Below are 25,107 nucleotides of genomic sequence, written 5' to 3' on the forward strand. Positions count from 1 at the left end.
CATTGTAGATTAACCCAAAATCATACAGTGTGAAAGCACAATCAGAAACGTTTTAAAAATCTTTTCATTCATTGAGCTCCAAAATAAAAATTATACATCTCATACCAGTGTGTAATTTCAATTTACAAATGCAAATGTTTCATAGTGACAAGTGTAAGACATAACAGACGATTCAGATATGATGGGGTACACTTCAAATGAAACAATAAGGCACTTGTTTGCTTTAACATGATTCTAAATCCGAAACAGAAGACAAAACCAAATGATTTGGACTATTTTGAAAAGTTTTAACTCCATACCTTGCATCGTTATTAACAAGCCCACTTGCACTACCAGACTACATACTGAAGATTAAAAAAAGACCATTAATTTGATTCGAAAGTCAATTTGATTAAGTTCAAAATATTTATCTGCTAACACCTATGGCTATTTACAAATATTCAACAGAATCTGAAGTTAAACACTGAAATAACACAAGACACTTATTACTGGGGGAAAAAAACATCTTAGCTATCACATAAAACCAAACAAAAGTGGTATGCCATCAAAAACATTCATTCAATAGTCAAAAGTAATCAAAGGCTATTTAAATGTACAGCCACACCTAACAAACAAGTTGATTACTTTTACATGAAATGTTTTATCAATATGCATTTTATTCATAATCCGGGTTTCATGTTAGTCCAAGTATTGGGTCACACTTTGTTCAATGAAGGTACATAACTGGTGGTGGTCTGTTAAGCAAAATGGGAGAACTGGACACATCAAGCAGCTTGCTATGTGCCAATACCCAACAAAAGCTCACTCAAAGCTATTAAATAACTCTGCATTTGACCATAATCGGGAAAAGTCATTTTCCAGAGTATTTCCTTAACTTGCTGCCCACGAAAACATCCTCGTCGCACAAATCAATGGAAGAAAAGATGTGACTGCATGCTAATCACCAATGTACATAACACTCAGAGAATGCCACTGTTGTTGTATTTGAACTTTACAAAGCTGCCATTAAAACCGCAACCCAGCGTTGAGCGATATCCTAGTGGAAAAGCAATATAAGCAAAATACTGAAGTCCATAAGCATTTACAGTTCATGGAACCTTGTTTCAGAAGTTGACAGCTACTGTTTTATTCCATAACTGGAAACCAACTAGTAGTGAAAGACAAACTCACTAAGGCTGAAAGACTTTGCAATTATGACAGTTGCTTGTCTCCAATGCCTCCACCAGACAAATTACAGTAACAACACTGGCAGGAACAAATTACAACTTCTAAATTCTGTTGCTCAAACAAAGGTATCTCGATTTTTGTATTTGATTTTACCATCTCTAATTCAGCTTCACTTCCTCTTGCTAATATATCAGCCTTTACATGCTAGACTTCAGATAATGAAGGACTAGTATTGTTTTAGTTGTTGGGGATGTTATAAACATATTTTTTGTAACCGCAATAGATTGACCAGCCACTCACACTACACAAATGAGTAAGGTTTATAAAAATAAAAAGTAAAACAAATTAGGCAGTACTGCTGTGATAATCCAGAAGATAAGAGCTGATGCACCATTTAAGAAATTAAACTCACACAAGACTCTTCCGTCAGAAGCATCTTAAACCTAAAATATTCCTATTTACAGTCTTTTTAAAAAAAATATGCATACATTAAATATTTACACGTTTGTGTCTCAGTTTATCATGGTTTCAAGGTTGTTCAGTTATTTTGGTGACCTTGGGGGTATGTTCTGTTCCTTGCCACTCCTCCTCATTCCACGCTGAGGGGACAAGGGTTTGCCTGAGTTTCCCCCCGTGTTTCTGGGATGCTCCCAAATCTTCAGCCCCGCACCTCCATTTCGGGTGGATCGATTAAAGCCGTAAAATGTGCGCGTGGCTTGACGAGGAGGGCAGCGGTCTCCACGTTTCTCTGATTTATCTGCAGCATGCCTGTTATTGGCACGTGGCTCCTCCCCTCTGTTAACCTTGAGCTCTTGAAGGGGCTGAATGACCGTAGAGGCAGGGGGAACCGGAGAAGGTGTCTGTGCTGGTGGTCCATCCTTAGCCAACCGCTGGCACACCTCTGCGTAGCTCAGCTTTTTTGGCTCCTGGTTAGAGAGGTAAGAAAATAAATCAATACATGTCAAGCTAAAACATTTTATACCATGATTACCTATAACACACACCACTCAACATAAATGAATACACCCAGTTTTTGTTAATTTCTGTTGGGGTGTGCTCATTTATGTTAAGCACTGTACATGAGAGGTTCAACCAATTAGTCGACTTCATTACTCCATATCGATATTTAAAGCTTGACATCACTGTTCCTGGCATTTCATTATCTCTGGTTTAGGAGACCACAATGGATATAATGTGTGCCTTCTTTCAAAGTTACTAAGATTTTGTTTCCCCCCTCGAATGGCTAGGTGCAGTTGCATGACTTTTTTTTTGGCGTACCATTGAGAAATTAGGTCACACTCTAGAGCCCTGATTATCTATCAGCACTCATTCTTACATTAAGTATCACAGTAAGTCTGAGACTTTTGGACATTACTGCATTTTTAAATGACTAACACAAATGGACCCCCTTCTGAAATCTGAGCATATATTCAAAATCTGACATTTCTACTACTTTGCCTTTGTTTTTGTTAAAAGGATGCATCATTAATTAGTAGGGGGCTAAGAGTTGATATTGCAAAGAGCTTCCCCAAGTGAGAAGAGGGTCTTCACCTGTTCTGAGGTGTGAAACAGGGGAGTTGCTACTTCAGAGACCGTGTAGCGACAGGTGGAAGGAGCGTGTTCTGTTGGATTAACAGGCTTGATGGACGATGACACTTTTTCCTTTGGAATAGGAATGTTGGCCTCACCCATCTCCTTGACTGGTGAAGAAATGCTAAAAAACAAGGAATTACATATGTAATTATTGTATTCATTTTAAACACCAGGTAATGAGGAAAACGCTACCTTGTAACAGGCTGGGCTGGTTTTTGTGTTGCCACTGCACAAGATGTCACATCTGGGCTAACAGGACTTGGAGCTAGAGGTTCTGAGATGTTTGAAGGTTTATTTTCATTTACCTTGTTGCATACAACCTTGGAAGAGTACAGAAGAGGGTAAAGATAGAGTTGACATGAGCCTCCAGGTAGAAGTTGGTTATCAGAGAGGTCACTAGTTACCTTACTGGTTACTTTTAGACCACGTACAACATCAGACAAACGCATTTCTGGTGTCTTCTCTTCCATTACACTAACCACACATCCTGGCAATGGAGGGAAATTGGAACCTGCCAGGTCAAAATTTGGTGGAGGTGGTGCCTCAACTTCTGTCACAGGACTAGGCTTCTGCAATATGAATTTAGGCAACGTTTTAGACTACAAAACCCAATTCAAATATAATGGGGACATTGTGTAAAATGCAAATAATTTTCAAATCCTTTTCAACATGTATTTAAATTGAATACACTACAAAGATAAGATTTCATGTTCAAACTAAGAATGTTATTGTGATTTTTTTTGCTTCCTGAAACACGTTCCAAAAAAGCTGGGACAGGGGCAACAAAAGTTGAGAAATGCTTAAAAAAATAAAAACACTTATTTGGAACATTGTACAGGTGCACAGGATAATTGAAAACAGGTAATGCCAAGATCAGACTATAGGATTTTATCCCCGATATTGGCCCGATTTGCTAGTTCCAAGATCGGGCCTGACATATTTTGTCAGGAACGACAAAACTTCTCATAGTGTGACATTATCCACAACCAACAAATTGGTCCTACGATTGCCTTACGACGCCAAAATGAAAAGTCTAGCATGTTAGATTTTTTTTTTTTTATTTCTTCCGTGCAGTGTAATATATCAACGGCAACTCTCCGACAGCGCTCCTTGAGGTCACCCAATAGGATGCGTATTGTGACTGCCATACTGTCTCCCTTGCTTTCCGTTGTCAACATAATAGGTCACCCTTGTCAACATTTATTCAAGCGCACAAACCAATGATTACCGAAGTTTTAGAGCATGATTCGACAGAACGCCCTCATGTTGACGTACAAACGTTAGTGCTAGCACTCGCTTGCTGGGCTACATGTTTTGTTGCCTGCTTGCAAGCAGGCTTAAAAGTATGTGAACATACCTCAAGCCCTCCCTTGAATGGACATCCCAAAACAACCTCTCCCAAGCACCGGTGAGAACACGGTGCTTGGGAGAGGTTTTTCCTCTTTTAGTTCACCCCCCCCCCCCAAAGCCAATACATTGGAGCGATCCAGTGTTACCTTCGCCACGGTAACAGTGTACCCAGTCACGTTTACCGGTGGCACGTTTTCTGGTCCCACCTCCCCAACAGTGTTTGCTTTAACAAGATAAAGGCCAGTGATAATAAAACACAGGATACGGTGGTATCATAAATGTTTTGTGGTGTTGCCAGTGGCTGACCGAGATACGACAAGATTTTACAGCAGTAGTCTGACATAGTGCTACGTGAAAGACCAAATTTGTCTCTTAGTCTGATCCAGCCATAAGTGTTACAATTGGGTATAAAAGGAGCATCCCCGGAAGGCTCAATTGTTTTCAAATTTAAAATGAGTGAATAAATACATACATATGAGTGAAAAAAAGTTTATCAGTTTGAACAATATTTTGTCTTTGTAGTTTTTTTCAATTGAATATAGGTTGAAAAGGATTTGCAAATCATTGTATCTTGTTTTTGTTTACATTTTACACAACATCCCAATTTCAATGAAATTGTGGTTTGTATGTATTTTAAGTCTAATAAAAAGTTTAAAAAAAAAAAAAAAAAAGTTACTGACCATAGTATGTTCATCATCTCTTTTTCTCCTCATGCCCTTGTAGTTATTTGTCCTGAAATAAAGGGGGGAAAAGGACATTATGAAAGAAATGGCAAAGATTTAGTGGGTACACTGACATTGTAAAATAAAGTGAATGAACAGGATGACATTAACAAACCTAGCTCGTCCATCTCCGCATAGATCCCCTTTGGACATGGTGTTTTTAGGGGTTAGGGAAGGCAGGCTAGCTGAAGTGGTGGCAATCAAGGTCCCAGGTGTCCTGAAGGTGCTGTGAGGTCAATGGTCTCAACAGGCCATCCATCAGAGCTGGAGGAGCCATTAGCGGGGATGTGAGCGGGTCACCAGGCCTCAATTGTCCCTTTAAATGATTCCTAGGAACACAGAAAAGACCCATTTCTTTAGCAGTATATCTGAATGTTACACATGCAGCACACAAGAGGGTTATCAAGAAAAAAATAGGACATTGAGGTTAAACAGAGGAGGGGTTGAACCGATTAGTCAACTTAATTTGCATCGACATTTAAAGCTCAAAGTCAACTAATCACCTCTAAACATATCGTCTTCAAATCTTTAATTTACAGAGGACTTTCAACTCGCCAGCCTGCTACCATTACCAGACTATCATGCTCTTGAGCAACGATATGTCCAGCCCACACGGCAACAGTCTTCATACAGCTGAGTGGGTCGGAGATTCCGAAAATAAAATTGTTGTGAATAAGAATCGCCGTTAGTCTGGCTATCTTCAGATACTCTCATCACGGCTAATCTTAAAATATTCATACCAACAGGACCACAGGATTGGTAGCGAGAAACGGGGGAAGAAGTACGACGCTCCATCTTTGTCACCAAAATCTTATGTCACTTGCAAAACATGCAATCTATCCCCAAATATAATAAAAGCACAACTGAAATGTAAACAGTGAATGACAGAAATGTTAAATTTTCTGGTTACTCTGCTCCATCTTACAAAACACCACGCTATGGGACCTAAGATGAGAATGGCCGACTCCTTGAAGAGAAAAAACACTGTGCAAGGGTCCCACTACATTCAGTATTTTTTAATCATTTGTTTTTATTTTTTTCTATGCCGGTCTGTCAAAATGTCTACATGAAACCAGTTTGAGGATCAAAAAAGGTGAGGGTCCGCTGAACTGTGCTGAAAAAATATCAATGACATAATTGATTGATTGACTTCCATCACATTACAGTCGACCACAAAAGATTTTTAATTTTTCAACCCCAAAAACAGAGTCATCTTGTAATCATGAATTTCACTTACCGGTTCCTGCACACAGGTAGATTACTGCTTGAATTTGCTTTATAGTTCCCCCCACTGTTGTACGCAGTCATGAATCCATTGTTAGGGAATGGTGCCTGGGTGCCACAGTGGTAAGAGTGAAAGCAAATTAAAATCACAGTATAAATTGTCACATACTGTACATGTTCATTCATCGTTTAAATAGTGAGGGGGAAATATACATGATTGCTCCACCTTTTTTAAAAGCTGTTCAGAACAATTAATTCATCATGTGCTATGAAATAATGCAATTATGTAACTGTGCCACTGTCACAGGTGTATTTGTAGATTGTTCGTTTAGATTGTTTGCTTGTTTTGATTTTTGTTTTACGCTGCTATATTGTTCTATTTTTCATTTTACTCTGCAGTCACATCAGCATTGCAAATAACAACCTATTCACATTTGCCTTACCTGACAGACAAAAGTTAAACAGACTGAATGAATCAATCAATCTTATGCTCTTACCAGAGGTGTTTCAAAGTAAGGCATTGTTGTAGCATTCCAGGACTGGGCCAGGGCCGGATAGACTGGGTATTGCTGCTGAGCACTGTACACCTGCGGCATGTATAAAGGGGAGCCATATGCAACGTGGGGCTGGGCCTGCTGGTTGTACACACTGGGGTCCACACTACTGAAGCCCGGCTTACTGAAAAATGTGTTGATTGCCTTGATACGGGCCTGGAATGATTAAACAATGACGAGATTAGAGTTTTTAAACGTGTGAATCATCAGCATTTCCAGTAATAAAATTATAACTGTCGCCTTTCTCCCCTCAGATCTCATAATCTCACGGTCATTAGGCCATAAAACACTGGCCTGACTAGGAAGGGGGTGGTGAGGTGGGATAAGAGAAACAGTGGGAGAAGAGGGATGAAGATGGAGAGAACAGAACAAGAGAGAAAAAACAAAAAAGCAAAGTTTCTCCCCAGCCAGTGTCAGTGCATCTGGGTCCTTCCAAGCGCGATACTGATCATCACTGGGGGGTCATAACAATGACATTTAATAGACAGGAAAAAAATAAAAAATAAAAAATAAAAATAAACACCTTGTCTCTAATGAGTTGCATTTGACAAAAATAGCAGTAGACAATAGACTTGCTTATCAAGTAATGCGCATAAGTTACCATGATTGGCTTCCCCTGAAACACTTTCACTTCTTCCCGTAGATATCTGTAAGCCTGAAGAGAGAAAGGATTCTTACACTTGAAACAAGCAGTAGGTTTCCCCCATATATTCTTTAAAGTGTCATTTGCTATAAGGCAATTTTTGTGCAATTAAAATAAATAATGATGCTTTAAAAATAAATTTAGAAAATCTCAAATAATAAAAATAACTGTATACCTTAAGTGCATCCATATCAGACTGAAACATTATGTACCAGTTGCTGTTGTGTGCAAATTCAGCACTTAACACCTTTGGGCACTGTTCACTTTTAAAAAGATTCTCCACCTCCTGCAACATTTGCAAAACATGTTATACAGCTTTCGTCGCATTATCACCAACATGTAATTTCAATTAAAAAAAAATTCCCAAACAAATATTGATCTATGCAAGGACATATAATACCAGAGGTTAAAAGTGTGGGAAGCATTAAAGTTTTAAATGACAGTACTTTATTTGCAATATCGGGTCATCTTTACCTCAACTGGTGTAGTCTCTGGCACCTCTCGCAGAATAATAATGGAGCGACTGTGATTTGGACGAACCTTCTCTCCAGCCTCATCAACTTGAACCAATGGCGATTCTGTAATCGAGACCAAAGATGAAAATAAAACCATCCAAAGCAATCACCGAGATACTTTGTTCATTCATCAATGATCTGAGTTTCAGTTCAACATTTACAAGCAAAGTGGTGAAGGTAAAAGTTGCAACAATGTTTGGACAATTTCCCATTTATTTAATGGGGGTGCACAAATTTAACTAAGACATGGCCAGCATTTTTTAACAACATAGAACCCCCCCAAAAGTTATAATTTGTATATCAAATTTAACAATGCACTTTTTATATAGAACTGGTACCTCTCAGTACATCCACAATGAGATCCATGTCATTGGTGAGGGCTTTGATTTCCTCCATGCATGCTATGGTCCAGATTGGAATAAACTGATCACAGTCCATCTCCGATATCAGGAACTGGTCAATTGATAGGTTCTGTCTGGAAAAACAAGTTTCTTAAGATCTGAATGCAATATGGGAGAGGAAATGCATACATATCCATTTCTACGCAGTCAGAGAACCCACCTTGAAAAGCAGAACTCCAATTTTTTCTTTAAAGACTCTCTTAAACTCTCTGATATCGGTGGTTCTTGAGTGACATCAACAGTTGACTCACTTTGGGAGTTAATAGCTAAATACCCTACATCAAATGTGTCAGTATCATTCACACTGTCCTCTGTTGGCACACAGGCATAGTCAGTGTTGTCAGGAAAGTCAGAGTCGCATCCTTTTCCCGCGGGAGAGAGAACATCAGGGTACTCTAATATGGGAGGTGAAAGACAGGATATCAACATTTTCACAAAAGCAATACATTGATTTCCATTTTTGTCAATCAATGCCATAACCCTTCCGTGGTGGGACTAAATTTGGAAGACTATTGTGACAAGACAAAAATGTATACCTTCAGTCATGTCAGGATTGTGAGAATAGGTATGCAGCGAAGAGGAATTATCTGTCCCCTCCGAGATATCATTCTGGTGGGCAGGAATCTCCTGCCACACTTTGGCATTAGGGTTCAGAACCGTTTCCTTTGTGGTGACCTACAATATTAAAAGAAATACACAGTTTGTAACACAGATAAAATGAAATAAACATATACACACACACACATATATATATATATATATATATATATACACACACACACACACACACACACACACACACATATATACACGCATGTATACACACACACATTTTTATTTGTGTTTAACAAAACGTCAACTTCATTGGAATTGGGGTTGTGTGTATATGTATGTGTGTACAACCCCAATTCCAATGAAGTTGGGACGTTGTGTTAAATAAAAACAGAATACAATGCTTTGCAAATCATGTTCGACATTTAATGTTCAAAATGATAAACTTGATTGTTTTTAGCAAATAATCATTAAGTTAGAATTTTATAGCTGCTAACACGTTCCAAAATAGCTGGGACAGGGCCATGTTTACCACTATGCTACATCACCTTTTCTTTTAACAATATTCAATAAACGTTTGGGAACTGAGGACACTAATTGTTGAAACTTTGTAGGTGGAATTATTTCCCATTCTTGCTGAATGTACAGCTTCAGCTGTTCGGGGTCTCTGTTGTCGTATTTTATGCTTCATAATGTGCCACATATTTTCAATGGGAGACAGGTCTGGACTGCAGGCAGGCCAGTCGAGTACCCGCACTCTTTTACTACGAAGAAACGCTGTTGTAACACGTGCAGAATGTGGTTTGGCATTGTCTTGCTGAAATAAGCAGGGGCGTCCATGAAAAAGACGTTTTTTTTGTGCACTTTGCGTCCGTAACAGTCCGGATGGTTCTTTTCCTCTTTGGCCCGGAGGACACGACATCCACAATTTACAAAAACAATTTGAAATGTGGACTCGTCGGACCACAGAACACTTTTCATCAGTCCATCTTAGATGAGCTGGGGCCCATAGAAGCCAGCGGCGTTTCTGGGTGTTGTTGATAAATGGCATTTGCTTTGTATAGTACAGTTTCAAGTTGCACTTATGGATGTAGCGCTGGACTGTATTTACTGACATTGGTTTTCTGAAGTGCTCCTGAGCCCATGTGGCAATATCCTTTACACATTGATGTCGGTTTTTGATGCAGTGCTGCCTGAGGCCTCGAAGGTCACGGGCATTTAATGTTGGTTTTTGGCCTTGCCGCTTACATGCAGTGCTTTCTCCAGATTCTCTGAATCTTTTAGAATCACCTGTATTGTCATGAAAATGCATGCATGCACATGAAATTTGTTCTCTGCATTTTACCCATCACAGTGAACACAGACATGTTGATGGAACACACTGGAGCAGGGGGCAGCTGAAGCGCCCGGGGAGCATTTCAGGGTATCAGTGTCTTGCTAAAGGACACCACAGTCGTGAGTGCGGGGGATGTTGGCGGATGGTACAGTTGGGGTCTTGCACCTAGACCCCCCCCCACAGTGGCAGGCGATGATCTTAACCATTGGTCCACGACTGCCCTTTTGATGATATTATGGACCGTAGATGATGAAATGCCTAAATTCCTTGCAATTGTAAGTTGAGGAACATTGTCCTTAAACCGTTCGACTATTTTCTCACACACTTGTTGACAAAGAGGTGAACCCCCATCTTTGCTTGTGAATGACTGAGCAATTCAGGGAAGCTCCTTTTACAGCCAATCATGCCACCCACCTGTTCCCAATTAGCCTTTTCACCTGTGGGATGTTCCAAACAGGCATTTGATGAGCATTGCTCAACTTTCTGTCTTTTTTGCCACCTGTCTCAGCTTTTGTGGAACGTGTTGCAACCAGAAAATTCAAAGTTAATGATTATTTGCTAAAAACAATCAAGTTGATCAGTTTGAACATTAAATATCTTGTCTTTGTCGTGTATTCAATGAAATATAGGTTGAACATGATTTGCAAATCATTGTATTCTGTTATGTTTAACAACACCCCAACTATATTGGAATTGGGGTTGTACACACAATACTATAGCAGTAACTTCAAACTAGCAATCTATATACTTAAAACAGAAAAGTATGATTACCAAACAGCAGGGAACAAATTCCAAATTTATAAAAATTAAAAAAAAATAAAATAAAATAAAAAACATCCAGTGTGCCATATGTTCAGGTAACGCTACATACCATTCAGATACCACTGAATTTACACCAAGTTATATTTCAAGTATTCATTTTTCAGTGTAACCAATCCCCTCGGCAAGATGCCATCCACATTCCGCGTCCGCCGTCTACATAAAGAGACCGTAAGGCAAAGGCTCATAAACCTGAAATCCAATAATCCGGTTTGGTTCGCACGACTACAACGCGTATACAAGCCTGAGCCTCATTGGTCTCCGCAGGCTCCATTCACCACGCAAGCCTTTCATCCAGCCTGACTTCAAACCGGGCGTGTGTGCCGACGTCATTCAAATAAGCATTGTGTTTATTTCAAAACTACAGAATGTATTCCAATCTATATTAAATTAAAGACGAGACCCAATTGAGAGGCCACATTGTGCTCGAACGCTGCCTCTTTTTTTTGTCTAAGGCGCGGAGCACTGCTGTTGTGGAGCGCGTCGGAGCACGTGGCGCTGACGTTAAAAAAAACAAAAAAAACTCCAAATGTCTACGCAAGGACGCGTAAACGAATCCGCGCGGCCTTGTTAATCAGCAAATATCTTGACTGCGTCCATGTTAAACTCGGAACTGAGCTGGCACTTTATTCACCGCCTTATGTCACACCGTAACCTTCATCGCTCGGCTGTCTTTGATAGCCGCTTAGCTTCAGTTGTATAACAGCTAACACAGCGAGTCACGTGTCGGCCTGCTAACCGCTGCACATTACGCATATATTTCAAATCCAAAAAGATTAAAGAAACCGTTAAAAGACCGCAGTCATGTCACATTACGCACACATACACAAACTAGACGTGGTCGACAAATGACAGTTGGTTTAAGACGCCATCTAAAGACAGGTGAAGCATAAATAGCCGCCATGGCTAGCTAACAGTCTTCTGTTTACTAGTTGACCGTGACTTGTTGTTCACCATTTTAAAGGTTAAACATTTGGGCATTTGACGGGGACGGAATAGTACACAAAAATCATCATCGTAACTATAAAAACACCTACAAGAGAAGACTGTTGGTATTAACGTTACTAGAACATTCTGGCAGTTTAAGTGCGATTCGGGTGATGTACTAAAAAGGAGGAACAGGTTGTTGCACGTTAGCTAACGTACTAGCTAGGCCAAAAACTTACCATGTTTGGATTGGATATTATGACGACGCCCGCTTCAGTTCGCAGTTGTAAAACAATGTCCAAGTGCTTTTAGATTCCTTAAGGATGCTCTTAAGACAACCACCACACTTCTTCAGAGTGTGGAATTTTTTCTCAACTACAGTCTCCCCGGTAACACGCCGAACCCAAACACGAGGAGCACGATACACGCCAGGCTACGACTTAAAGTTCACGAATGGCTATTTTACTTGTTTAGGATTATAAATTAATTCCCATTTTAAGACCAAATCCTCATTTGAACCGATTGGCCTCGATGGACTGTTGGTGCAGCGCGTGACAGCTGCGTCCTCTGCTCGCGAGTCGCGACCGGCAGCTACGCAAGGCGGCACTTCGCCTCCATAGCGACATCTACGGCCAATATGAGAACAAACACAACAAACAAAAATTCTTATTTATTGTCATATTTTAAGTGTTTTCTCCAATGAGGGGGGCGTAGTTTACTCCCCCACTCCCCCCCAGGACTGCAGTCGTCGGGGGGGGGGCTAGAAACACAGTCTGCAGATGACGACATGATGTTAAGAAGTCAACCACGGTTCAGACCTTGATTGAGATTTAAGTCTGTCACTACCAAATATGTTTTTAATCAATCATTCTATTAATTATTCATTCCGTTGAGTAATCGAATAATTAACATTATTTTGCATTAAAGTTTTTTTGCAAAATCTTGTTTTCCAATTACTGTTTATTCATCGATTGTTGTTTCTTTTGTATTGTTCAATACTTAAATAAAAGCAAATAAAAACGATTAAGCAATAGCACACGAGAAGGAGTGATGTACTCTCCAACCTTTTTGAAAAAGAGCTACTTCTTGAGTATTGATAAATGCAAAGGGCTACTACCTTCTGAGGCTGCTTCAGGTTTAACAACATGCCAGTTGCAGGTTATACATACTACGGTTGCAAATAACGATTATTTTTGTAATGGATTAAACTGACTTATTTTTTCCATGAACTGATTATGATTCAGTTACTGGTTTGGTCCGTAACGTGTCAGAAAATAGCGAAAACGTTGATCATTGTTTTACAACCCCAATTCCAATGAAGTTGGGACGTTGTGTTAAACATAAATAAAAACAGAATACAATGATTTGCAAATCATGTTCAACCTATATTTAATTGAATACACTACAAAGATAAGATATTTAATGTTCAATCTGAAACTTTATTGTTTTTAGCAAATGATCATTAACTTTGAATTTTATGGCTGCAACACGTTCCAAAAAAGATGGGACAGGTGGCAAAAAAGACTGAGAAAGTTGAGGAATGCTCATCAAACACCACACAGGCTAATTGGGAACAGGTGGGTGCCATGATTGGGTATAAAAGGAGCTTCCCTGAATCACTGCATGTAAGCGGCAAGGCCGAAAACCAACATTGAATACTCATGACCTTCGAGCCCTTTGGTGGCACTGCATCAAAAACCGACATCAATGTGTAATGGATATGAACACATGGGCTCAGGAACACTTCAGAAAACCAATGTCAGTAAATACAGTTCGGCGCTACATCCGTTAGTGCAACTTAAAACTCTCCTATGCAAAGCAAAAGCCATTTATCAACAACACCCAGAAACGCCGCCGGCTTCTCTGGGCCCGAGCTCATCTAAGCTGGACTGATGCAAAGTGGAAAAGTGTTCTGTGGTCAAATTGTTTTTGGAAATTGTGGACGTCGTGTCCGCCGGGCCAAAGAGGAAAAGAACCATCTGGGCTGTTATGGACCCAAAGTTCAAAAGCCAGCATCTGTGATGGTATGGGGCTGTGTTAGTGCCAATGGCATGGGTAACTTACACATCTGTGAAGGCACCATTAATGCTGAAAGGTACATACAGGTTTTGGAGAAACATATGCTGCCATCCAAGCAAAGTCTTTTTCATGGACGCCCCTGCTTATTTCAGCAAGACAATGCCAAACCACATTCTGCACATTACAACAGCGTGGCTTCGTAGTAAAAGAGTGCGGGTACTAGACTGGCCTGCTTGCAGTCGTGTCTCCCATTGAAAATGTGTGTTGTTGTTGTTATAATTAGCAAATGTTAGGAATTTTTTTTCCAGTTTGATGAGAATTTTGTTTGTTTGTGTGGTAATAGTTTAAGAAAACTGTCTATTGTTGTGACTCTGGCGAAGATCATATAACATTCAATGAGCAAATTACTGAAATCTAAAGGGTTCACATACTTGCAACTGTATTTACTGTAATTATGACTCGCCTATTGTATTGATAGATACAACACATTCTGATTTACGTACCAATTCAAGTTATGTCGCCACGCCAGGAATGGAACTCCGTTGTAAACTGAGAACGCCTTGTATTGTCAAAATAGCTCCAATGAAGTCACAACTGTCACATTGAATGATTTCTGGACCCTTAACCTCCAGCTTCACCATGACCGCGACCCTAGTGAGTACGAAAAATGAATGAATGAAGGACTCTTCATGCGTGTGCGGGACGCCGACTTCTTCCGAGTCATGACGCCAAGAATGGTGACGTAGACAGAATGGAGCCAATCAAAGAAGCACCCAAGACTGACGAATACGGAAGCGATCGTAAATGAAAACACATTTGTCTTATCCGATGTCGTTTTATGTATAAAAGGGGTTAGAAGTATTTTCCAAAGCAAATCGCTTTTTGAGAACGTTGCCATTTTACAAGGCTCTCGGCTCCGGCAACCTTCGGAAACACTCGGGAAACATCGACACGTAACCGGAATAGTTTTTTCTTCTTTGGTTTTGTGATCACGCGAGACTTTGAGATTGGCGGTGCAATGTGTGTTTGGTCTGCTTTGTTGAAACTTGAGATTCTCGGAACACACCACACACATTACGACCAAACTGTTGAATGCCCGATTTTTTTTTAAGCATATAAAGATATATTTTAAGAGTGGAAAAATCTTTGTGTGTATCAGGCCTACATTCTGAGAGATAATCAGACTAAACCCGCTCGCTACATGCAGAATGTCACGTGAACGGAAAACCTGGGTAGTGGACTTCCTGTGTATGCTGTGCTAATGAGCATAACTAAGGGTTGATGACATGAGGATTTGAAGCTAAACTTGATTTGAAAAAAATCTTTATGGCTGGTATAAATTACCAATCAATCAAGATCGGAACCTCAGTTGACTTACACTAGAACGTACAAATGGTCAATAAAGGTGTACCCTTCGGTGCGGATCGATCAGGTTGTGTTGCTCTACTGAGTGTTATTCTAGTAGAACACACAATCATGCTGCTGAGAGAGAGGAAAATACACACACACACCACAAAACCATGTAGAACCCAGGTTGGACAAGCTTTTCTGCTTTTGATTTTTAAGCCTACCCGTGGTGTAGAACATTACATTCAATTTACAGTTCTTCAGAGGATATACTGTACTCTGAAGAGCAATCTTGCTGAAAGGAAACGTTGACTTTGACGTTAAAATACCAAACCAGTGTGCTGGACAACTTACAAATGGGGAAAAAATTGGGGAAAAATACCAAGTTAGGTTCACTGCTTCTTTATTCCCAAATTGTGCGACAAGATTTCATTTAGGTTAGTGCAGGACATTTGAACAGTTCTTTCACACACACACAGTAAAGCACTAATTTAAGTGTTGTCATGATTATGCCTTGGTGCTGGAAGCCTGTTTACTCTGTTGTAGCTGCTGGATCTTCACGTTCATGACTTCAATCACAGCTGCAAGACACCAAAGACACAAACTCTGTCAGCAAGTATGGGTTCAAATTAGGCTATTACTCTGTCACAATGAATTAATTACAGAATGGGACCCAGGCCACACATAACCAAGTCAAGAAAGTAGTGTAAACCAAACAGTGTTTTTAAAGGTTCACAGTTGGTGTTTACTCTTACATTTGTGAAGAGTGTTGGTGGACTCACCTTGTTTCATGGCATGTTTTTCCTGAAGCGCAGGCTGAATTTTCTCTATCTGCTTTGTCAGGAAATCTAGTTTACGTTTGAAGAAGGCCTTTGAATCCGCTACATTCTATAGGAAAGGCAAATACAGGTTACACCTTAAGTTTACAGTTTTAAATTAGGCTCATAATGGATGCTCTGGACCACAGGTATCAAACTGGTGGCCCGGGGGCCAGATCCGGCTCACCATGTCCTTTTATGTGGCTTGCGACAGTGTGCATTGACTTTGTGTTTCTTGCTAAAATACCAAAATTCCAAATTGGCTTCACTTTTAAAAATATTAAGATATTGCAGGTATTTTTTTGTTTCCAACCCCACTTTTAAAATAAAACTGATTCATACTGTAGTTGAACAAGCAGATTTTACTGGCTTTTGATTTGAAAAGCAATTATCCATTAATTTGTGTATATGTAATAATATGAGGCAATCACGCATTCATATGGGTTGGCAGCCATAACGGCCCTTCGAGTGGAACCATAACTGCGATGTGGCCCGTGACAAAAATGAGTTTGACACCCCTGCTCTGGACTGAACATAACGCACAGAAATATATTAAAAGCACCTACTTACCTTTTCAACATAATATCCTGTCCCGACATCCACTAAAACATGCTCCACATCATTTAATGTTCCAGGCACATACATCTAGAACAAGTCTTGTCAAGGATAATGCCCCTCAGAGACAAAATATGAAACACATTCTAAAACAAATGTAATCCACTGAGCATCTTCTGAAATTGTATAATTAATTCCTTCAAATTCATACGTAGATGAAAGTACATTAAAATACCCCTAATTAAAAAGTTAACACAGCAACCCATCGATAACAACCAAAACGGCAGATTGATCCATGTTGAAAATGGAAACATGGTTCAAATGAAACATGTTTTCGCCACAAAAAAAGATCTTGGCAGACTATAAATACTTATTATACAAGTAGCATAAAATAACAAAAGTGCTGGTGCTGAACAGATGTGGGTAGAGTAGCCAAATATTGTACTCAAGGAGGAGTACTGTTACTTTAGAATAATAGGACTCAAGTAAACGTAAAAGTAAAAAGTAGTCACCCAAAAATTTACTTGAGTAAGGGTAAGAAAGTACTTAATGAAAAATTACTCAAGTAACTTGAGTACCGTATTTTCACGACCATAAGGCGCACTTAAAAGTCTTAAATTTTCTCCAAAATGGACAGAGCGCCTTATAATGCGGCGCGCCTTGTGTGTGCACCAAGTTCCAAAATCTGTAAATGATGTGTGACTTTGATGAGCGCTCCACTTGACTGACTGGGAGCATTTCCTGCCGACAGTCTGCTTATATAAAGGAAAGGCGGACGTGACTGAGGACAGCATGCAGACGTTCAAGGGGGAAGGGTGCGCATGAAAGAGGACGCTAAAGGCACCCCCCAGTAGGTATATAGCGCCGGTATGTGCACTGTGCAAAACAACATCTGTTTGGTTAAGGACCCCCGAAAATGGCACCTACGAAGAGACACGCTTACGAAACAGTTTAAACTGCAAGCTATCAGTTAAGCGGAGGAACATGGGAATCGAACAGCCGCGAGAGAATTCAAGATCAACGAATCCATGGTTCGCAAGTGGAGGAAGCAGGAAAACGAGCTTTGCCAAGTCAAGAAGACAAAGCTGAGTTTCCGCGGAAACAAGGCGAGGTGGCCCGAGTTGGAAGACCAACTCGAGCAATGGATTCATGAGCAAAGAAGCGTCTCTACAGTCACCATTCGACTTGATTGCAATAACTCTGAGCATGCCATCATTCCAGGAGGCTAGACGAAGGAACTCCAACCACTGGACATCGGTGTAAACAGGGCGTTCAAAGTTCAAACTTCTGCAACTTACCGCAAGATGTTTTCTCAGAATCAGAATCATCTTTATTTGTCAAGTATGTCCAAAAAACACACAAGGAATCCTCAAGTTAGAAGTCGGCTGAAATAGTTTGGGAAGTCACAATTTAAGAGCTGCATGACAAAGCTGTTGTTTTTCAGGGTCTGGAAAGTGAACACTCACGCGGGTCCCCCAAAAATGACTAATTTTGATTGGTTCGCAAAGGCAACGTGCGCAGTCATGTGATTGCCTTGTGTCGTCTGATTGGTGCAACGGGCATCCTATGCGGAAGTCGAAGATGGAGTCTAAAAATAGACGCGCACACGGAGGAATGGATAATGTAGCGAATGGCATGTCGATCATTGTAACGGAGTAAAAGGATCAATCCTTCGTCACATAAATACTCACGTAAAAAGTACGGCACATTTAAAGTACTCTAACAAGTACAGTTTATGGAAAATGTTACTTAAGTAAATGTAACGAGTAAATGTAGCACATTACGACCCACCTCTGGTGCTGAATACAACTCAAGGATACAGAACTTGTAAGAGGGACGAGTAATTCTTTTCCTGCATGACGAGAGAAAAGAGACAGTCTGTAAACACCAAAACTTGTGCAATAGTCACCCAATTTGAGATGCAATTACATAATTATTACACTGCTGTACTCAGAAAGTTTGGGATATTCAGCTTTTGGGTAAAACACCAAGATGAACCAAAAATGCACAGTAAACCTAATTTGACTTTTGAATGCACGTTTAATTTTTCAGTACTCTTGCACATCTTGTTGGTTCTCTAGGGCTCTGACTCACTCTCTAAATCCCGATTCGCTATTCATTTTGACAGTAACGAATGGCTTCCAAATCAGAATTTAATCGTTATTCCTTGTACCATTTTGAAATATTAGTCCAACAAATGAAAAATCTGATTTAACTAGTTGAACACTATCTATTGAACCGGAAAGCGAGTACACTGCCAAGTTTTGGCAGCAGCTTCTCCATCCGTTTAAAGTTTTTCTTTTTAGTTTAAAACGGCTTACCTGAACTAGGATCATTCGCCATACTGTGGCAAAAGGTAGAACCCCTGGTTGGTTTTGCCCCTGTCGGTGCCATAAATCCTTGCTGCCTTAAAACAGCTGCCTCCTTTCTATCTAGCCGGCTGGCTCTCGTCATCTGGCAACGCTGTGTAGGATCAACTTCCTCCCATTGATTCTGCCGCGGTCGCCGGCCACCTCAGCAACGGCTCTTTTTCGGCTTCGGTTGTTGTGAACATCTGTGCGGCTCCTTGTGCTAGTCTATTGGATGTCTCCTTCCGCGGGCATCTCAGTGGTAGGCTATTAGCTACAGCTGCGTACATGCGCAGAAACTCGGCATAGTAAGTCCAAATGATGTCGGCCTTAAAGGCTAACTAATAGTTAAGAATTTTACTTATTTTTTTTTTTTAAAGGAAATGCGGCGTGGCAGCAGTTGCAGCTCGTCAGAAAAAAAGTAAGTAGTATGTTATTTGTTGTGATTCAAATCTGAAATTAGGGTTTGTTTTTTGGTTGGACTTGAATGTCAATTTGAGTGTCCAGCAACTCATGAACTCTCTAACAAGGAGCTGAATGGCAAAATTCACAAGAGGTGTTTGATTTAAAAAAATAAAATAAAATAAATAAAAACATTTAAAAGGATGTACACTCTTGTAGCCTCTCTGTATCTCTGTCGCAACTTGCTGATGACATTCTGCAGGTGATCCTTCAAACAGTTGTGAATGTTGCCGTACAGCTCCTTGTTAGATAGTTCATGAGATGGTGGACAGAGAACAGCAAGTTGTGTAAAAAGTATTGAAACACTGGACCGCTGGACTTGTGCATTCAAAAGTTCTACAAATTAAGTTTGCCTGTTAAGGTTATAGCGCAATTTAGGTTCATCCTGAAATTTTTCAGATAAGATGAATATCCCTAACTTTTTGTGATTAGTGCATGCTCATTGGAGAGCTGGTTTCATCATTGCCAGTTCTAATCAATTTTGTTTTGAAAAGCTGACGTTGGCCAAACTTTAACGACAACTATGATGTGTTAAAGTACAGATTTGGAAAATACATTCCACCCACCTTGATTGTTTTTGTTTAGTGAATTCAAATTATCTTTTGCTTCAACATATTTCGCCTGGACAACTTTGAGCTGGCTTATTGAGGACGTCAGGAAGTCAATCTCCTGCACAATATTAAAATGTCGCACAAGAGTGTCAATACTGTCCCCAAGCAAACAACACTTAGACAATGAAATTCATTTGTTACATGTACATATGTCTCAGATGGCATGCCTTATTTAGCTTTAAATAGTGGATGTTAACGGTAAAAAGAGAGGGGTTCATGCTGATAGAGCGTGCGCATGCTACGTCAAACAACAACCCTCTCACAATGTGTATTCATTTCGATTACCGGCAATATAAAAACAATATTTGACTTTACAGGCAACAATAATATACGAAAGTATTCTTGCCTGGTCTAACTGGCTTTTTAGTCCCTCAAGCTGAGGAAGCGACAGATCCGCAAGATTGATCGCCATGTTGGGAGTGTAAAGTTAGTGATTGCTTCCGGTTCAAGAAGATGGGTGTTCTTTTGTATAAAATGACGCCCCCAGAGGAGGTTTGAGGGCTTGCAGCTCAAGTATTTACACGTTGGTGTATTCATTTAAATCAGTGTCCCCAACCATGTCTGAGCCACAGCACCAAAGAAATATGTTGCAACATGAATACAAACTGAAACAACTCTCGTCTCAAATGTACTTACCTGTTTGAGCACAAAGCTTCTGTATTATTTTGTACCATGAATGGCGATGCAAAGCCGTTTGAGCTTTTATTCGGGGTACGTTCGGAAATTCAATCTGACGCTCTCACTGCGCTCTGCTAATGCAGTGTTCAGAGAGGCAGAGCTCGCTTCATTTGCAATGAATTTACGAACGAGCGTGTTGGCCATTGGCAGGGATACGTCAGTGCGTCCTTCATATTGAATGTGTCAATTCTGCTTGTAAACGTCTCGTTCTGCGCTCCGGCAATCCTAGAGTGTGGTGCTCTGAACAAAGGAACGCCACATCCCAACAACGCTCTGAGTTTCCAAACACTACGGAGTGTAGAGATCGCGCTTGGAGTGAATTTCCAAACGTACCATTGACATCCAGCATTAGGGCATAACAACATTGGCATATTAGTAAGACAACTACATGTTAGGCCAAACTGGACTAAGTTAACAAGTGCATGCTATCAGTACTACTAAAATTCCACAAGTTAATCATCTATTGCTTTGCTAGTAGTACTAGTAGCACACAGATGTCAACTAATGCTGTTTTGCCTCTATAAGGTATATTTCCATGTTACTGCTTACAGGACGCTCGGACACACACTAGCTTTTGTTAAAACTGACCACACTATGTTGTGAACACACATGCACATACACTTATCACCTTTGCCCTCCCTTCATACAGACAAGGAGGAGTCATGGAGACCAAGACAGGTGAGGCTGTGAGGGGGGGGGAACAAACAAACAAAAAAAACAGACGAGAAAGAGAGCGCGAGCGACAGACAGAGGTACATTACACTTGTCAACAACTCTTTAGGATTGATCAATCCCCCTTTTTCATTTGCCTTCCCAACCATTTAGTGCTATCAAGCCTCATCTCCTTATCTGTAACATCTACCGCTAAGCCCTTCAACATCCCATAAACCTAGTCAAGTGACAAACACGGATGGAACCTTCCAATTCTTAAACTTTTCCCTACTTGGCATGTTTAGATCAAACATAAAACCTATTCTGTTCATAGTCTCACGGTTTAGGGTCAACTTTCTCAATTCATTTTCCATACACAAGTGTGGAAACAAAAGCTAGTGAGTGTGTGTCCAGGTGTCCTGTAAGCAGCAGCATGGACATATACCTGATGCATCACTGGTGACATGATGTCCTTCTAGTGTGTAGAAATGTCACAGTAGTGGTGGGGGAATTGTTTCGAGTTGTGCGCTAAATTGTTTTAATGAAGACAAAATGTTTACTAGTTCATGGACATTAAACTGAATATAAAGGATATTGAATAAATGCTCAAATGGCATTCGCCAAATGGCAATGGGTGCATATAAAGCTACATTAGTAGGGAATAGATCATTTTTATACCAATTAAGTTTCCTGTGGTAAACCTGATGATCTCACGCAGAACAGTTGGTGCAGCACGTTGGTTGGGATTCACTGATTTAAATGCTCTAGGTCTAGAGCATGCAAAATCCTCTGACCCTCCACATCCCAGTCACCACCTCTTCTAGCTCCTTCCCTCAGGTAGGCGCTATCGAACATGCAAACTAAAACATTCCAACAGGTTCTTCCCTCTTTCCATTAACTTCTTGAAAACTTACAACTCCATTGTAACATGCTGCCAATTTTGTCTTGAAGCCACTTCGATAAATTATTCATGAACTCAATCTAGTAGTCTCGTGATTCTCGGCACTCTGCACTATTTGCATATTTGTTGTTGAATAATACTGGCCACTCGTGTGCCTTGGTAGCATCTGCAACATTGTCACAATTCTCACTGTACCAGATTATCACTCTATTAGTCATTTGAAACTGCTCTAAATTGCTAGAGGACTCTGCATCATTCGCACAAAATGTATCAGCATTATACTGGTAACCTTTCATTGCTCAGTGATTTTCCAAATGGCTGTCTGTTGTCGTAGTAGAGCGGCTCCAACTACTGGAGACAAATTAGAACAGGAGACGTCATCAATCTGTCAACTGTGAAGCCCTTTGAAGACTCTTGTGATTAAGGGCTATATACAATTGAATCAAAAATGTACTCAGCCCATCTAAAAACAAACCAAAACAAATTCAATTTAGGGGTTCATTATCAACTTGCTGTAACTTTCAAACTATAATATGAATTAAAATGAAATTAAATGTCTATGTTGGCACTATATGTAGTGGATTTAGCAGTCACTCTCAGTCTAAATTTATTTAACATTTGTAAAGGTGGTGCTGTCTGGGGCAGACAGCACCAATTAAAAGTGCATTAAAAAGACAAAAGTAAAAACAAAAAAACAAAAAAAAAAACAAAGGCTTCAGTAACCATTACTTAACAACAGTGGTTATAAATTAAGTAAAATAGCAGTTCTTCACAATTACAAAACAATTCTAAATAAAGTGTGTGTGTGTCAAGTTTAATACCCTTGAAATAAAAGACCAGCTCACAAAAATATATATGCTTCATAGAAGAGATGCATGTCATCCTAAATAGTAGCTGAATGGCTTCCACTACCGCAGCTGGATTGGTAAACCATAGACCACAGGTGCGGCTCCAATGAGGTGTTTCAGGTGTGTGGCCTGACGTGAAGGGCCCATGTAATCCAGCAGGGCACTCCCAGACTCTGATGAGAACCAGGATTCCAGCAAGGCTTTTGTGAAGCGATCAATATCCCGATCCGTTACATCCCACAGGTTTCCCAAAACAAAGGGACTGAGGAATAAAAAAAAAAAAAAAAAAAGAGACATTTCGCAACCTAGTGTCTTAACATCTTACACAAAGGGTATTTTGCATTGTAAATCCTGTGTTCTACAATAGAGTAAAATTGTGCAGTACCAGCCTTCTTTTGCAATTTCATATTGTAAGTAAAATCAATCAATTGTAATTGTAAAAAGGCAATCTATTGTCTCACCAGCCCGCTATGAGATAATTGAGGATGATGCCTTGCCCCTCCTGATCCCCCCGTACAGCCAGAGCAGCACTGCTGCAGCCGATCAGCAGAGAGGCGGCTCTCATCGGTCGCATCAGGACCACCTGGCTGTCAAGGAATCGTGCACCTGCACCATGCCCCAAATAACTGAAGTGTTGAAAGGGTGGAGCACATAACACACAAGACAAGGTTATAGTTAGTGGTGCAATGATTAATAATTATATCGCTGTATTAATTTATATTCTTACTATCCAACTGGATCGATCTGTGCACGACAAGTTAGCCTTTCGAACGAAAATTTTGATTTAAACAGTTTTAAAAAGTAATCGATTCCATCTGTTAAAGTTGGGGGAAAATATTAGCCAAGTGTTCATACCAACCAATTGTGAGTTCTTTTATATGTGGAAAGACCAATGAAGATCCTGGTGACCCATTGGACAGTTGTCTGTCATTTAATGGCAAGGAGTAACAATGCATTGGAGAATTTTTTACAAGTTGCACAACTGTGCAGGGTCTCTCTAAACAAAGAAGCGCTATCCATCTTATACTCTGAGTAGGGGGGGGGGGAATGTGCCAGGAAGTTCCACTCCTTATGAGGAAAACATGTTAGAACCTTCAGAAACAAGCCCAGATAAAATGACTTACACTTGCAAATATACACAATGTTTTCTGTTCCTTTTCCCAGGCTACACCTGTCTAGAGCTCACACAACCTACTTTATTTATTTTGATATTCAGGCATTCGATCTTTATAAAAATATATCGATACTAGGAAATAACATTGGAGTTACGCAAGGCAGACTTTATATGGAGGTGTAGATGTATTAATTTGCTTTATTTTCCAGTTAGACATCTATTAGCTTCCCCCAACTCTAACTTCTTCTACAACACTAAATTCTTCTTAGTCTCTTTCTTCATTTCATTTTCCACACCCCCACATCTTGTCACTCATTTCTGTACTGCTCCTAGTGGTTGGACAAGACACCACTGTGTGTGTGGTGGTTTTTAAGCACTTGACATTTAAGACCATGTGTCTGGTGGATGGGCAGATTGCTCCAAGGCAGCTACACAAGTAACTTACCAACACCAAGTGTGATTGTGGCGTGAATGAATAACGTGCATTTGTAAAGAGTTTTTTGAGTGTGAAGCACTATATAAGTATAATGTATTATCATTATTATGACTAGATGAGAAGGAGAAGATCAAGAAATTATCAGTCAAGATGGTGTGTGTGACTCGGGGCACTCGCCATGCATTAAGCCTTTAAACGCTAGTTAGCTTAGCTCGCTAGCTGCTAACAGAGAGAAAAGATGCGTTTGTGATCGACACATTGTTGAGCAGAGATCAAGTGTGAGTGAAGAGTGTTGTGAATGATTATCATGTGAAAATGTCCATCCATCCATTTTCTTTATCACTTATCCTCACTCGGGCGTGCTGGAGCCTATACCAGCTATCTTCGGGCGAGAGGCGGAGTAAATCCAGAACTGGTCGCCAGCCAATCGCAGGGCACATAGAAACAAACAACCATTCACACCTACGGGCAATTTTAGAGTCTTCAATCAACCTACCACGCATGTTTTGGGGATAT

At 40.2% G+C, this 25,107-nt stretch overlaps 3 protein-coding genes across 3 annotated transcripts in view; all 3 read right to left on the reverse strand.

The window, feature by feature from the left end:
* Nucleotides 1-46: 46 nt before the first annotated feature.
* larp4ab (La ribonucleoprotein 4Ab) lies at nucleotides 47-12,397 on the reverse strand. The gene is given in 16 exon segments (XM_061687634.1): nucleotides 47-2,093; nucleotides 2,719-2,881; nucleotides 2,953-3,080; nucleotides 3,165-3,329; nucleotides 4,791-4,842; nucleotides 4,948-5,048; nucleotides 5,050-5,161; nucleotides 6,070-6,164; nucleotides 6,554-6,766; nucleotides 7,212-7,265; nucleotides 7,429-7,539; nucleotides 7,728-7,831; nucleotides 8,107-8,243; nucleotides 8,330-8,564; nucleotides 8,706-8,844; nucleotides 12,043-12,397. Coding segments are annotated over 16 exon segments (2,196 nt in total). The 5' UTR covers nucleotides 12,046-12,397; the 3' UTR covers nucleotides 47-1,709.
* A 3,158-nt stretch (nucleotides 12,398-15,555) lies between these two features.
* On the reverse strand, nucleotides 15,556-20,388 carry pfdn5 (prefoldin 5). Its single transcript, XM_061687711.1, has 6 exons — nucleotides 20,310-20,388; nucleotides 19,919-20,021; nucleotides 18,363-18,394; nucleotides 16,558-16,632; nucleotides 15,952-16,057; nucleotides 15,556-15,750 (listed from the first exon to the last, which is right to left on the reverse strand). The coding sequence occupies exons 1-6, from the start codon at nucleotides 20,373-20,375 to the stop codon at nucleotides 15,677-15,679; spliced, it is 456 nt and encodes a 151-aa protein (XP_061543695.1). The 5' UTR covers nucleotides 20,376-20,388; the 3' UTR covers nucleotides 15,556-15,676.
* A 2,523-nt stretch (nucleotides 20,389-22,911) lies between these two features.
* espl1 (extra spindle pole bodies like 1, separase) overlaps nucleotides 22,912-25,107 on the reverse strand; it is a 16,898-nt gene continuing 14,702 nt past the window's right edge. Inside the window, exons 31-32 of the mRNA XM_061689032.1 lie at nucleotides 23,503-23,667; nucleotides 22,912-23,303 (exon numbers count right to left, since the gene is read on the reverse strand). Coding sequence (XP_061545016.1) covers nucleotides 23,102-23,303; nucleotides 23,503-23,667 — 367 coding nt within the window. The 3' untranslated portion in view covers nucleotides 22,912-23,101. The remainder of the gene's footprint in view (nucleotides 23,304-23,502; nucleotides 23,668-25,107) is intronic.

This window comes from Phycodurus eques, chromosome 10 (genome assembly GCF_024500275.1).
Source record: "Phycodurus eques isolate BA_2022a chromosome 10, UOR_Pequ_1.1, whole genome shotgun sequence".
NCBI classification, from domain to species: domain Eukaryota; kingdom Metazoa; phylum Chordata; class Actinopteri; order Syngnathiformes; family Syngnathidae; genus Phycodurus; species Phycodurus eques.